This window comes from Haliotis cracherodii, unplaced genomic scaffold, assembly GCF_022045235.1.
Source record: "Haliotis cracherodii isolate W230 unplaced genomic scaffold, xgHalCrac1.p SCAF_6, whole genome shotgun sequence".
Classification (NCBI taxonomy): domain Eukaryota; kingdom Metazoa; phylum Mollusca; class Gastropoda; order Lepetellida; family Haliotidae; genus Haliotis; species Haliotis cracherodii.
In genome coordinates, this window is record NW_027266319.1 from 59,606,298 (window position 1) to 59,622,984 (window position 16,687).

The 16,687-nt window shown below is 41.7% G+C and overlaps 1 protein-coding gene across 1 annotated transcript; it reads left to right on the forward strand.

Moving 5' to 3' along the window:
* The first annotated feature begins 448 nt into the window (after positions 1–448).
* Positions 449–16,319, forward strand: LOC139445637 (acid-sensing ion channel 1-like). The gene is made up of 8 exons (XM_071226814.1): positions 449–576; positions 5,162–5,705; positions 9,439–9,540; positions 11,281–11,458; positions 12,069–12,128; positions 12,582–12,672; positions 13,447–13,553; positions 14,868–16,319. Exons 1-8 carry the CDS (start codon positions 449–451, stop codon positions 15,071–15,073), a joined length of 1,416 nt encoding a protein of 471 aa, XP_071082915.1. The 3' UTR covers positions 15,074–16,319.
* Positions 16,320–16,687: the final 368 nt, after the last annotated feature.

Here is a 16,687-nt window from a genome sequence, read left to right on the forward strand (position 1 = left end):
AACATCTCGCTATTGTAATTACACATCACGTGCTTACATCAAGGCCCTAAATGTGGCGAGACAGTAGCGTCCCGTGTGGAACCAAGGATGTAATTATCTAACAGCAACGTTGGGATTCTTGCGCATTATTAACCTATGATATATTCCTAAATACTGTTTCGTGTCAAAGGGCGCTTATTCGTGAAATGTACGTACGTTACCCCGCTACACAGCAGATATGATAATGTTTGATGAGCTTGTGGCAACAAATTTAAATTCCTCATGGTCCGATATGTACGAGTTTTTATCACAAGGCTTATGACAGGAAATCCTATTGATCTGTTATGGCATTTAATCATATGACATTTACATGTCGTTCTATCCATGAGTAACACAGACGCGTTTCGTGTTGAATAATGTCATCGCAGATGAGTCCATCAGATACACGGGGCCGATCGTCAAAATCAAAATGGCCGCCAAGAAGCAAGGCGATGGGAAGAGCCACGTTGTTGGGCATGTTTTTAAGGATTATGCTCAGAGAGCTACAGTGCATGGAATCCCGCAAACTGTTGGAGCTACTAAGTACTGCGGGCAAAGGTGAGGGACTGATTTGGACATTCAGCTTGAAGAACATGTATATAATGTGCCATGTTGAAATTCATGATTTATCAAAAGAGCTGCTATAATCTTATGGGTTTAATCTCATTATTGATTCTAGAATACACAACAGCAAGGCTACTTTGTCCCGCGTGCAGAGGTTAGTTATTTTGATTTTGACATTCAGCTTACAAAGGAATATATATATTCATGTCATGTTCATCATAGCAACTAAGAACTGTACTTTTACTAGTCTGAACGAGGTGAGGTGAAATGGGGTTAAACGTCGCGTCCAAGATTATTGCACTTATATAGCGACGTGCATGTACGTGTGTGTGTTTGTGTGGCTGCTTGTACTAGTCCTGACTGATGCCGATTAATAGTGCTAGCTCACTGAGATTCCATGCCGCAGTTTAACTTTTACTAGTCTGAACGAGGTGAGGTGAAATGGGGTTAAACGTCGCGTCCAAGATTATTGCACTTATATAGCGACGTGCATGTACGTGTGTGTGTTTGTGTGGCTGCTTGTACTAGTCCTGACTGATGCCGATTAATAGTGCTAGCTCACTGAGATTCCATGCCGCAGTTTAACATGAATACCCCACTCAGACACAGTATACTGACTCCGAGCCGACCAGTCCTTCTTTTAGCCCCTTAATGCCGAGCGCCAGACAGGGTAACAACAAGTACCATCTTTTAACGTCTTTTGGTATGACGCTGACGGGGATCGAACCCCGGACCTTTCACTCTCCGGGCGGACGCTCTACCACTAGACCACGGAGGCGGTCTATTTCAATTCATGACGCGCATGCACCATCGTCCTGGAGGTGGAGTGGAGTGGAGGTGAGGTCATCAGATTTGGACATTTAGTTTGAGATGGTCAGTGAGTGATTCTACCCAATTTATACCAATAGTCCCGCAACACTTAGTGAGTGAGTTGGGTTTAACGCAGCTTTTAACAGTATTCCAGTTATATCACGGCGTGTCAGCTTAATGTGAGAGGAAAACCCGAAGTGATGCAGGTCTCAGACGTATACCACTTCGGTGAAACCCACGAGCACGGGTATGGTGCTGACATACCTAGAAACATAATCGGGGCGAACCAGGATTCGAACCCACAATCATAGGTTTCTGGCGTGCCCAAGGAACGCAACTCTGCACAGCTTCATCAGAGTGAAGAATCTGATCTCACATTTCAAGGTAAATACACACAATCTAACAACTCATTCCATGATGTTGTTTTATTTATTGATTATGCTCACACATGTATCTATTATTATTTTGTAGTCATGTTAATTTTGTCCAAACAATAACAGTGAGGCATTACGTGAATACGTGGTAAAATTGGGGAGTTGGGCGTATGCGAATATGTATTTGGGATTTTTTCTGATTCCAATGACCATGTCTTATGGTGTGTCGCTTTTAGCAGCATTACATCCATATTACGGCGGGGAAAAAACAGTGATGATTTTTGAAGATCTTTGAGTCAAAAGGACCAACAAATCTTTTTAGGACAAAATAACCTTTATTCCAAGACACGTGAATACATTGATGTGATTAGAACAAGAGCATCTGTGGGTTATGGGCTTAATACCATGAGTTGGCATTAACCTAATAACATGGAATCGAAGGCGTATTTCGCTATGACGCTATCCACATTATCTACACATGTTGTTGTATCGACAAACCTGCCAAAATGCTGCAGAAGTTATAATTCAAATTAACATTTTTGGGCGGTCGGGTAGCCTAGTGGTTAAAGCGTTCGCTCGTCACGCAGAAGACCCGGGTTCGATTCCCGACATGGGTACAATGTGTGAAGCCCATTTCTGGTGTCCCCCCGCCGTGATATTGCTTGAATATTGCTAAAAGCGGCGTAAAACCATACTCACTTACTCACTCACTATAATTCAAATTGAAAGCAGGAAAGTTATTTCAAGTTTAAACCAATAACATTGGAATATTTAGATGAATAACCATCCAGGAAATACAAACATGATGTCTTTACAAATATTTGTTTCCGAAATCTTCAGATTATAATGTTCACGTTGCAACACAAAAGAATTATTATTATTGATCCTCGAGTCTCTGGTGAGGATACGAGGTGACGTGAGGTTAAATGAGGTTTAACGTTGCGTCCAAGATTATTGCACTTATATAGCGACGTGCATGTGTTTGTGTTTGTGTGTGCGTGTGTGTGTGTGCGTGCGTGCGTGCGTGCGTGCGTGTGTGCGTGCGTGCGTGCGTGCGTGCGTGCGTACGTGTGTGTGTGTGTGTGTGTGCGCGTGTGTGCACGTGCGTGTGTGTGCGTGTGCGTGTGCGTGCGTGCGTGTGTGTGTGTGTGTCTAGTCTGGACTAATACAGCCCACTGAGATACCATTCCACAGTTTAACACGAATACCCCACTCAGACACAGTATACTGACTCCGAGCCGACCAGTCCTTGTTTCAGCCCCTAAATGCCAAACGCCAGGCAGGGCAACAACAAGTTTCATCTTTTAACATCTTTGGTATGACGCGTCCGGAGATCGAAACCCCGATCGACCTTCCGCTATCCGGGCGGACGCTCTACCACTAGACCACGGAGGCGGTCGTGGGGATACGAACTGATTCAAAATCAGTTTATGTCTGAATAGGTTTAAATGGAAGTTAACAGCACATCTATATCAACGACATATTAAACGAGGTATGCAGAGGGGTAAACGTACGCTTAGTCTCTGAAAGTTTGGCAGACACAAACAACTCCATTTAAATTGAGAAGGGGCCCCAGTGAGAGGGAAGAACCTGGGAAAAATCTAGACTTGCTTCATTTAGGGCTAAAGTATTACACTAAGGGCTGGGGGAAGGGGAAACAATATGGTTCGGGGACTGTGAGACAGACTCGCAGAGGGGTCACCAGTGTCCAAGTTATCTAAACGTGGCAATTCGCTGTGCCGAGTTCCGTCCCTTTGACGTTCAGAATCAGAAGATCGTTGGCGCCCTCATATACTGATTTTGGGGTTCGTCAGAACCGTGCCTATGCTCGTGGGTTTAATCTCCATGTTCATGTATGTTTCCTTGCATACAATTAAATGAATATATAATATAATTCACAACAGTTTTTATTTCAATTCATCGCAGTTTGTGTTATAACAATATGTCACAGCTTATATTACAATTCACCGCAGTTATTACAATTTATCTTTACCATTTATTTTAAGGCGTTATAATTTACGTAGAAACAAATGTCCAGGACCTGCATTACTGCATTCCACCGATATCAAGCTTTTTCGCCGTGATGTCACTGAAATACTGTTCAAACTGTTACCGTTAAAAACCCATCAGTCTCGATGGAGAATAGGGCCCCGTGACTATCGAACCAGGCTATTAACATTACAACCCAACAAGGCAATTAAATGTATAACCCAACAAGACAATTAAATGTACAATCCAACTAGGCAATTTAATGTATAATCCAACAAGACAATCAAATGTACCACCCAACAAGGCAATTAAATGTACAATCCAACTAGGCAATTAAATGTATAATTCAACAAGGCAATTAAATGTACAACCGACAAGACAATTTAATGTACAATCCAACAAGGCAATTAAATGTACAATCCAACAAGGAAATTAAATGTATAATTCAACAAGGCAATTAAATTTACAATCCAACAAGGCAATTAAATGTACAATCCAACAAGGCAATTAAATGTACAATCCAACAAGGAAATTAAATGTACAATCCCACAAGGCAATTAAATTTACAATCCAACAAGGCAATTAAATGTACAATCCAACAAGGCAATTTAATGTACAATCGAACAAGGCAATTAAATGTACAATCCAACAAGGCAATTAAAGGTACAATCCAACAAGGCAATTAAATTTACAATCTAACAAGGCAAATAAATGTACAATCTAACAAGGCAATTAAATGTACAATCCAACAAGGCAATTAAATGTACAATCCAACAAGGAAATTAAATGTATAATTCAACAAGGCAATTAAATTTACAATCCAACAAGGCAATTAAATGTACAATCTAACAAGGCAATTAAATGTACAATCTAACAAGGCAATTAAATTTACAATCTAACAAGGCAATTAAATGTACAATCCAACAAGGCAATTAAATGTACAATCCAACAAAGCAATTTAATGTACAATCCAACAAGGCAATTAAATGTACTGACATCTGACAACATGAGGACTATTCCAGCTATATGACGGCGGTCTGTAAATAATCGAGTCTGGACCAGACAATCCAATGATTGACACCATGAGCATCGATTACAGAATTGGGATACGATGTGCATCAACAATGTCAGCGAACCTGACAACCCGATCCCGTTAGTCGTCTCTTACCACAAGCATGGGTTGCTGAATACTAATTTTATTCCGGAGTTTTACGGGGTAGTTGACAGACTGGGTGGGTTTGGGGCCTCTTTAAACACAATTATAGCAGTTTCACGACGGGGGATACCACGAGTTGGCTGCACACATTCTACCCATGTGGGGAATCAAAGCACAGGGCTACCCTAAAGACTAAGTGATGATGTCCTGTACATTTTTAGAAATTTATTTAGTTATCTTTTTAATTCAGGTTCATTTGGCTGGTTCTTCTCCTGGGCCTGGCCATATCTCTGAGTATTGTCGTCAGTGTGCAAATGACAGACTACTACAGGTATCCCACGGTCATCAACATGGCGGAACATCCGTTCGAGGAGGCGGACTTCCCAGCTGTTACATTTTGCGACCCTCCTCCACTCAGTCCATTTTCCTTCTTAGACAACGACGACGACGACAACGACGCCGTCAAGGTCTTCAACCTCTTGCGAACGGGACCACTTGCGGCGCATGGATGTCTGCACATGCGTGGTTCAGAGGAAGCGGAAAGGGGCCAATGTTTGCTAACTCACAGCCAGGACAACGTACGGATGAAGCTGATAAAATGCGGTTGGAACAAGCTGCAGTCCAAAGGAGTATGCGATGAGTTAATCTTCCCCACCACAACCACTGAAGGATCGTGTTTAACCTTAAATTCGTCGCGAAACGGTTCCAGCAGCGTCGGACAGGCCTTGACGTTTCATGTCATCATCGAACTTACTAGTACTGTTTCCAGCATTGGACTAAGGGATGGCATTCAGGTAACTAACTAACTGCCTTGAACATATACAGGGGACATCCGATAAACTGATCTTTTAAATATAGAATCATCTAAATATTTAAATAATTTAGCTGGGCATGCGACAGTGTAATGATAGTGATCATGGAAATTTTAAATAAGGGTTCACCTTTTGAATTCTCTGTCTTTATCAGTCGGGGTCAACTGAATCAATCAGATAGCGGGATATTGATGATTTCGATACAAGGGGTATAATGTTTAGGCCATGTCTGTGGAACAATTAAACCCCAAGAATAATGGCGTACTCGTTAAACTCTTTGGTTAATCATACGAGCACGGGTATTGTGCCGACAGACCAAGGAGTGAGTGAGTGAGTATGGTTTTACGCCGTTTTTAGCAATATTCCAGCAATATCACGGCGGGGGACACCAGAAATGGGCTTCACACATTGTGCCCATGTCGGGAATCGAACCCGGGTCTTCGGCGTGACGAGCGAACGCTTTAACCACCAGGCTACCCGACCGCCCACAGACCAAGGATCATAGTCGAGGCGTTACGCGGATGCTGGCACCTGAAGGAGTGTAATTCTACATAGGCCACTGAGCTGACTCGCCTCGCATCATGTTAGGTTGAAATCAATCTTAAATAATATAAACATATATATTGTGTTTTCAACTTTTCAAATATTTAAAGTTGGTACTTTCTCAATAACGAGCCATACACCGAAAACAATTGTAAAATGTTTAATGTTCAAACCAATCCCATTAACATCAGATCTTAGTGCGCGCTACCGTTACGGCAGAACGACCTTTCGCGATCTTTGACCGACCAATGAAATGACAAACAAGAAGTCGACTTTAGCCAATCCGGAAGCTAATGTTATAAACTGTCTTGAAGTGTAATAACACTGCGGTAAAATTTAATACTGGACTGAATTGGAATTAAAACTGAGGTAAAGCAGTTTTCTCGAGCTTTACGGTGACTTCAATTCCAGACTACGCTTTGAGGTTTCGCGAATCAAAATTTAAAAATTCTGGAATGTCTAATAGATGGCCGAGATTGTATGGCAGTACTTCCATGAACTATGTAATGTCTCTTCCGTTTCAAATGTTTATCCCTTCGAGGCGCGAGATAGATGATGATCTTAACGGCATCAGCCGTACAGCCCGTGTAACTGCCGTTTGGAATACCCCGTGTGAACCTTTTCGATCTCGCATGGTTAGAAAACAGATTCCGACTGTCACTTTCCCGATCTGGTAAGCGACACTCTGATTGGTCCGATGAAAGGTCTTTCTGACGTGGGAAGTCTTCAGATCTTTGTTTAGAGGTACCGGGAACTAAGATCTGATTTTAATGAGATTGTGTTCAAACTATTTTATCCATAACTTTGATAACACTTAGCTGGGTCTAAAATTAAATTTCTTGAATTTCCTTGATTTAGAAACACATTGTAAAGCACAAAACATCGTCCATGTTTATTGACAATCAGACCATCACTTGCAACCGTTAGACGACCTCGGGTCCACTCGGCTTGTTTCTCCATCTGCCAAAGGGCCGATGGAGCTGATTTCCGACGGTGCATTGTTATAAATTAAGTGTCGTGATCTATTGTAGTGCATGTTAAGCCATATAGAGAGCGAGAGGGCGTATTTTCCCTTACACCGCAATAAACACAAGTCCAACCATAAGACGGCAGCCTATAAATATCCAAGCTTTTGATTGGCATAATGTTGGTAGCATATTATCCACCTTGTCGGGAGTCATATTAATCGCATTTCAATTTCTAGATATATTCCTGAATTCAATATTTCAATAAACTGAATAGTCCTTCATTAATCCCGTGAAGATTCCGGGGTGGAATAGGTCTTCAGCAACCCATGCTTGCCGTAAAAGGTGACTATGCTTGTCGTAAAAGGCGACTAACGGGATCGGGTGGTCAGGCTCGCTGACTTGGTTGATGCACGGTCAATGATCCCAAATGCGTGGATCGATGCTCATGATGTCAGTCACTGGATTGTCTGGTCCAGACTCGATTATTTACAGACCGCCGACATTTACTGGAATACTACTGAGTGCGGCGTTAAACAACAAACCAACCAACCAACCAAGTCCTTCATTAAAAGATTTCAGAGACATGCCTCTCTACTGGACTGACTTAATATGTGAATTAGCTTAATAGCGTAATATCTCCACGATGAATCAGCTGGGTTATATCCAACTGACGAGTTGCCGATACATACCGTTATCCCAATATCAGTCACATCCAGTGTGTTGATGTCGGCTATTACATGCATCAGCAGTGCTGCCACCAGTATACATAATGTATGTATGAATTTGATCGTTGTGGTAATGCTGATTGTTCCTTGATCACTCTTATTAAGTAGATATCATATGCCTAATCAGCTCAGCTGATGTTTTTTCTATCGTCCATAAGTGTCCTTTTCATAACTATCCTGTTTAGTTTTAGCCGCGGTATCGTCTCCCATTTGATTTGTTTTGATTTAAAATAATATTAACGTTTAAGGAGTATGCTATCTCTGACAAACGAATTCGCTTCAGACACAAAAATAGCCACAATCAAATGTTAAATAAAGACTTAAAGTTGTCGGGGTTTTTTCAACATCGGATGTCTGGGAGGGAGAGGTCATTCAGTACCCATGATCGTCAGAATAAGTCATGCGCATAAATATATGCTTCAACTAAATACAATTCACAAACATGTTATATAGACTTTGCATAATTACTGTCAATATCTATGTCTATCATTAGCACACAACACAGTGGGTGGCCGAGAATCCCCACATTCGACCGAATGTATTGAGTAGTATAGTAAACTTTGTGTTGGTAATTTGCAATGTAAATTGTAGTCATGACCCATCTTCCCGAGTCAAGGGAGTTAACTGACTCTAAAAGTCCAGTTTCCACCCTTGGCGAACTAGGCTTGAATTTCTGGGCTCGATCGTAGCGCCACTAGTGGCTATTACAAGTTATGTCCCCACTGTGTCCTTCCTAATGACCTCTCTTCACTAGTTGGCCTTTAAGTTCTATAGAATCTGTTTCCGCAGATATTCGAGAATGCATTGATCATGCAATCAAGCATTAGTCAGACTCCGTAATAAGATGTAATACGAAAAAAGGAGGAACACTACAGCCTTGTGTATTGCCACAACACACAATTGTGAGAGGTTAACTTGTGTTTCATTGTGACAAAGCTGTCATTATATGATTTGATGCACGTGAAACAAGAATTTTCAAAATAACGCGTAAAAAATTGAGATGCATAATCATTATCAAAGTTGCATCATTGATTCTTAAGTATTCATATCAACACTCGAAAGTTTAAGACCCGTGAACAATTGGATTAGAATAGGTCTTCAGCAACCAATGCTTGTCGTAAAAGGCGACTATGCTTGTCGTAAGAGGCGACTAACGAGTCACTACTGTGGCACTATCGTAAAAATTTAATTCTAAAGATCTAATAGAATTGTTTACTAGCATGATGTTGACCATGAACAGCCTTTCTGAAACTACACTGAGATTATAGGAGATTGCAATGGACACTGTTCTGTTGATCGGGCTAAAAATAGTTCTTATTTGTGGAACATGTTCTAATGTGATGTCTGCCTCTCGACATTGTAGTACTATGAAATAATGAAAATGAACTGAAATGAACTGCTGGTAAAAAAAAAGAAAAAAAGAACTGCTGATACTTGGTAGAAAGGATAAAAAAGCATCATATTAATTATTATTTTTAGATTGCCCTTCATCCAAACAACGAATATCCCTTCCCTGACGTCAAGGAGGCACACTTTATTCCAGCGAACTCCAGTTGCATCGTGAAGTTTGAAAAAACTACGGTAAACTCATTCTGTTTAAGCGTATTGCATCATTGTATTGTTTTCTTGCAAAGAGTGTTTTTTGTTTATTTGTTGTCTAACGCCAAACTCAGCAAAATTCCGGCTATATGATGACGCAACATTGGGCGCCGTTATACAAAACAACCTTAGCGCTACGACTGTCGTAAGTTTATATTAAGGTAGGTCAGTTACGATCACCTTAGCGCTAAGATCGCTTTGTACAACGGCACCCTGGCTTGTATTAGATTTGTTTTTGTTTTGTTTTTTGTTTAACGCCGCACTCAGCAATATTCCAGCTATATGACGGCGGACAGCAAATAATCGAGTCTGGGCCAGACAATCCAGTGATTGTCATCATGAGCATCGATCCACGTAATTGGACATCAACCAAGTCAGCAAGTCTGACCACCCGATCCCGTTAGTCGCCTTTAACTAGAGACCCAGCTTGTAATAGAGGAAATATCGATACGTTTTACAGTTCCTAGTGGTGATCGATCGGCAGCAATCTTTTTATGAATCGGCTATCGATGTTTTCATGTGCGTTTTTTGTGTGAAAATAATAATTTTTATTTTTAATGGGTTTCTGTAGCAGAAAAGAAACCTCCTTTTAACGAATCAGAATCAAGAATTCTACAGTGTCATGATAGAATATAGTTCAAAGGGATAGAATTGTCTATCTGAGCGGCATTATCAATCACGAATGTAAACAAACATGGCGTTTGACTTCCGGCACGGCTCTGACGACTGGCGTGATTGAGGGGGCGCTTCACGTGACAGCTGATGATATATTGGTGTTGCAGTTAATGGTGGACCTCGGGATTCTGCAAATGATAATGGTCCGAGAAATAGCGTTACTGTATACATGTTTGTATATGAAAAGGACTGAACACAGTTCAAGTTATGACAACCCATTGAGAATTCTCCAAAGAATGTACGAGCCTTGATGTCGTTTAGGGTTAAAGCGTTCGCTCACAACTGACACATTGAAGATCATATTCTCCATACTATATCCGATAATTGTACTATTTAAAGCTCGCTGTTGGTGTCAACAGTCGTTATATAGCTCGGTTGTAGCTAAATGAAGCATTAATAAATTTAAAAATATTGTTTACAGTGTATGCGTTCTGAGATATTACTATCTGAATGATATTTTTATGAGGGGTCACGGGTGGCCCAGTCGTCTGAGGCGCCGGGATTCGCTGTGCAGAGTTGCGTCCCGTCGGCACGCCAGAAATCTATGATTGTGGGTTCGAATCCCGGTACGCCCCGATTATGTTTCTAGGTTTGTCAGCACCATATCCATGCTCGTGGGTTTCACCGAAGTGGTAAACGTCTGAGACCTGCATCACTTCGGGCTTTCCTCCCACATTAAGCTGACACGCCGTGATATAACTGGAATTATGTTAAAAGCGACGTTTAACCCAACTCACTCACTGACTCACTATTTTTAGGAAGGTTTGAGGGAAGGAGGTCGATGATGTACCTTTTTCTTCTTGAAGTTAACCTTGTAAATTTTCTGGAAAAGAGTCATCATAACTTTTAAGAAGCCACATTGAGATTTATGACTTCTCTAATTCCAAAGATCTTAAGCCAATCCTAAATTTAGTACGTCGATAATTATAGCAGTTCTGAATGAATTATTGTTTGCTGTGATATCGTTGTTTCATTTTATCAGGATTGTAATTTGATTTGGAGAGATAGATTGATTCCGTCAATGAAACTATATATGCTGCTCTACAGAGGCACTCCCTCGGACCGCCGTATAAGGACATGCTTGGGGGCAGGTGCTTGCCTGACCAGCAGGCTGACCAGTGGTCCCTGTACCGTTACCCGCACTACAGCCAGAAGGCGTGCCAGCGAGAGTGTCTCGTCAACTACACGTCGGCCCAGTGTGGCTGCAGATTCTACTTGGATAGAGGTTTGTTTGTGTGTTTGTTTGTGTGTTTCTTTGTTTGTTGTTAAACGCATTAAAAGCAATATTGCAACGATATGTAAATAATCGGGTCTGGGCCAGACAATCCAGTGATTTACACCATGAGCATCGATCCAATTGGGATACGATGACATACGTCAACCAAGTCAGCGAGCCTGACCACCCGATTCCGTTAGTCGCCTCTTACGACAAGCATGGGTTGCTGAAGACCTTTTCCAACCAAGATCTTCACGGGTCATTAATCCGGTACTTGCGGGGGATGGGTTGGGGTGGGGGGTGGGGGTTATGGGAGAGGACAGCGATTGTGCAGTTGAAATTTTGCATTCATTTTCAGTATCGGTATCGGAGTCATAATTTCGGAAAAAAACGGCTGCTTACAGAATAGTGGCTAAACAATTAGGATCCGACTTTTCTACGGATAGACCACCAATGCACCAATCTCCAGTGTTAATAGATGGACGTTAAAATTAGTGTTTATCTTTTTATCAATCAGAAACGCTGATAATCCATCAACGTTTTTGACTGCAAAGCATACATGGAACAAACGTTTGTTATGCTTAGTTGAGTGTAATTGTCTCCTTGTCTAACAACGCAGGATGCGAGGATCTGTGCTCCGCTAGTCAGACTTGGCAGTGCTTAGAAAACAGCGGTCAGGGTGAGTACTTAACTATAGTATCTTAGTAAGATTCACGGGGCTTACTGTTATAACATATAAATTGTTTACATGTTTACTACAGCTTATCCCGTGTGCGAAATACGCTACAGTCGGAAAGTGCGCGTTAAATCTCGTATATCAGTCAGTCAGACAGCTTATCATGAAGTACATACATTGACAATAAATACAAAATGTATGATGTAAATTTGTGAAATGAAAGTGGAAGGCCTGGCTCTTTTTCCATATGGTTCATTGGGGGCGGTCGGGTAGCCAAGTGGTTAAAGCGTTCGCTCTCCACGGGTTCGATTCCCGTCATGGGTACAATGTGTGAAGCCCATTTCTGGTGTCCCCAGCCGTGATATTGCTGGAATATTGCTAAAAGCGGCGTAAAACCATACTCACTCACTCACATGGTTCGTTGATGTCTGTCCATATTGTCTATTGGTATTTCAGATTTCTATGGTAACGAGAGCTCTCGGTGTGACTGTCCGTCACGGTGCACACGTGTGGAGTACGAGACATATGTATCGTGTGCCCCACTAACGTAATTATCTTTTCATTATAATAATTTAACACACGAAAAGTGCTGTCTTTTTTTAAAAGTGCTATTACCTTACATGTTTTACTGATGTCTTTAACATTAAGTTAAGGATTTGTATACGATATTCAATTGCGTTTTAAGCTTGCATAAGAGAAGATATCAAACTCTTAGTCCATGAACGTTGTCACCATGTAGACATATGCTGCACGAAGCAATTAATATTCTACTCCCATGTGTTGTTTCAAACTGATTCATCACACGAATGTCGAAGTTCTGATATAACGAAGATGTGTAATAGTTCCGAAAGGACCTGGCAGTTATCACATTTCCGTGGAATTCCGTCGGGTCCGATGATGCGTTTGTTTGTTTGTTTGTTTGTGTGTCTGTTTGTTGTTTAACGCTGCACTCAGCAATATTCCAGCTATATGACGGCGGTGTGTACATAATCGAGTCTGGACCAGACAATCCAGTGATTGACATCATGAGTATCGATCCACGCAGTTGGGATACGATGACATGCATCAACCATGTCAGCGAGCCTGACCTCCCATTAGTCGCCTCTCTATAACGACAAGCATAGTCGCCTTTTATGGCAAGCATGAGTTGCTGAAGACCTGTTCTATGTCATGATGATGTGTAATCAATCAGGTCATCATCGAGCCTGAAACCCGATCTCATCTGGAGTGATATCAGTAGCGTAGGGAATATGTTTGCACGTCGAGGGGGACAATTAGTAGAAGACTATTAGCTTAATGGAGTCAATATTACTATTAACAGTTCAATCCACGCTTCTGCTCCCATGGTGCATCTGACCTTCCTACAGTCGGGCCCGCTGAAGCTTGAGATCGAGCAGATTCCAGTATACTCTGTGGAGACCATACTAGGTAAGAACCATCTTCGACACACAGGGGAATTGTTTTCTGGTAGACATGTGGAGGACATTTCCAAATCTGAAGCATCAATGACAAAAAATATGTCTGATGCAATTCTCTATGTGACTTGTACCATATGTTCCCGTATTTTTTCATGTGAACAATGGAATTGCCTGTGCATGTGTTTGTGACGATGGGACAGGGTGCGTTCACCTTTTCGCGAACACCTGGTATCATTACTATTTGATAGTGATTCGTAAAACACATGCTCATGATAAAGTCGGCATCGTAGAATCGACTCTGCTTTATGCAGAGATTTCTATTGGATAAATGGGGGTGGTCGGGTAGCCTAGTGTTTAAAGCGTTAGCTCGTCACGCCGAAGACACGGGTTCGATTCCCGACATGGGTACAATGTGTGAAGCCCTTTTCCGGTAGTCCCCCGCCGTGATATTACTGGAAACTCACTCACTCACTCACTCACTCACTATTGGATCTGGAAAGGGTTTTGTCGCTGATTTATCATACACGGCAATGTGTTTCATAAAATAGATGAAATATGGTGTCTTATAATTATCACCTAAAGCAATTAACTTTTTTGATAGGATCTTTAACATGGTGAGTTGGGTTTAACGCCGCTATAACAGTACAACTGTTACACAACTGTGTATCACTGTAAATGGGGCGGTCGGGTGGCCTAGTGGTTCCAGCGTTCGCTCGTCACGCTGAAGACCCGGGTTCAATTCCCGACACGGGTACAATGTGTGAAGCCCATCTGTGGTGTCCCCACCGTGATATTGCTGGAATGTTGCTAAAAGCGGCGTAAAACAATACTCACTCTAAATGTGGGCGACCAAAAGTGACATGGGTGAGCGATTACCACTTATGGTGCTGGAAAGAATCATAAGCAGAGTTGCGTCCCTTAGGTGTGTCAGCGCCATAGGTTTGGTGAACGCCAAAGACCTATATTACTTCAGTCTTTCCTCCCACATCAAGCTGACACGCTGTGATATAACTGGAATATGTCTTCAGCAACCCATGCTTGCCGTAAAAGGTGACTGTGCTTGTCGTAAGAGGCGACTAACAGGATCGGTTGGTCAGTCTCGCTGACTTGATTGATGCATGTCATCGTATCCCAATTGCGTGGATCGATGTTCATGATATCACTCACTGGATTATCTGGTCCAGACTCGATTATTTACAGACCGCCGTCATATAGCTGAAATATTGCTGAGCGCCGCTTTAAACAAATCAAACAAACATGATATAATTGGTATAGTGTTCAAAGCGGCGTTAAACCAAGCTCACACACTCATATCTATTTGCAGCAAACATCGGAGGTCAGATCGGGTTATTCATGGGCTTTAGTATCGTCTCCATGGTCGAGATCCTGGAGGTCGTCATCATCATGGTGATGACCTTGATCACGCCCAAGGTCACACAAAAGGGAGGAAAGGGTGACGGAGAAGAGGAAATCTTAGGGCATGAAGAGAAGCCCGAAGCACAACCTGAATATGATGACCACACAGTATGAATAGCACGTGGATGAAAAACATATGCTACAGTTGTCATGGTGGCGGTCAAATCAAGACTGTATACCTGTAAGAGGCTGTCAAGGAAAGAACGATAAACGACATTTACACACGTGAATGTGTATTCATACGTCACTTAGACATTTATAATGTCAGAGAGAAATATCTGGAGTTGACAAAACAGTTTTTGCAACTGTTGCCATTGCCCTCAATGCAGCTAATTTGCTTGATAAAGCAAGGAAAACGATGGTCATATATTCGCTTTATGAATTAACTCTTTTATTATTCGCTATTTACCTTTGTAATAATTAACCTTGTGGGACAGGTCACGAGATGAATGGGTATCCATGGGTACATTATAAGCATGTTAAAAACTGGCTTCATTCCTGTTAGCAAGTGTATGATTGTGGGTTCGAATCCCGGTTCGCCCCAATTATGTTTCTTGGTTTGTCAGCACCATTCCTGTGCTCGTGGGTTTCACCGAAGTGGTAAACGTCTGAGACCTGCATCACTTCGGGCTGACACGCCGTGATATAACTGGAATATTGTTAAAAGAGGCGTTAAACCCAACTCACTCACTCACAGTTAGCTAGTGAGGGGTGTAAGCGTTACTCTTTAAGTCTACTGCAACAGTCTTCGCGTATTAACTTCATCCTTATATCAAATTGGGCAGGCCGAAGGCCCTGGGGCTTTTAGAGAGGTTGAGGTTTTACATTTTCAACCAAATCGAAGAGGAGTGTTTTAACCATCTTATAAACCATCTTAATACCAGAAAGACTTAGAAAACATCGGGATACCATATTGTATACCAATACAAATGTAATGATAGCGGGCAAGAGAAAACCACGTGCAGCATGCAGACAGCTGAAGTCATGACGTGTAGTAGATTGAACACCCTTTTATCACCCGCCCCGGTGGTTCTGTGGGAAACATTGCGTTGCAATACTAAACATAATATGTTAGGTTGCAGGATTCATATCATGGAATTTTCATGCCAAGCAATTGTCAAAGTAAAACATCAACCGTATATGCATATTAAAAGGTGGTTTCTACAATCCAACTGTAAAACCTAGGTCTCACAATTCAACTGTAAAACCTAGGTTTTACATTATACTGCAGGCGGAAGTGACAGCAGGTTAATGAATCGATTACCCTTAAACAAAGGTCGGTGTATGTGGCGACACAAACTATCGTTAATCAGTCACATTCATATTACCGTCTTCAATGATGGACCTCATGCAATATCCTTTGAACGATTTACTGCACATGTATGAATACTTTTTATTTAGTTCTCCAATGCAGTATTACTGTATAGTTTGCAATGGAGATTGTATCAATAATACGCCCTATGATATAAAACATTGTATGAAACCCTTCACTGTGATGTCGTTGATTTGTCCATCCTACCGGATGTGGTTGTGTCGGTAGCAGATGACTGCATCATTTTTTGACAACATACAAAAACGTGTTTCGCATCACCAACCAACCCTAAACATCGTCCTGACATTTTTTCACGTTTTGTTTTTCATGCTTAATTCGGTTCTGGTTCCGGTTCTGAGTTATTTTCCATTTCGAAGCCGTACTTTTTTATGTAGACAGTCAACGCCGCTTTGAAC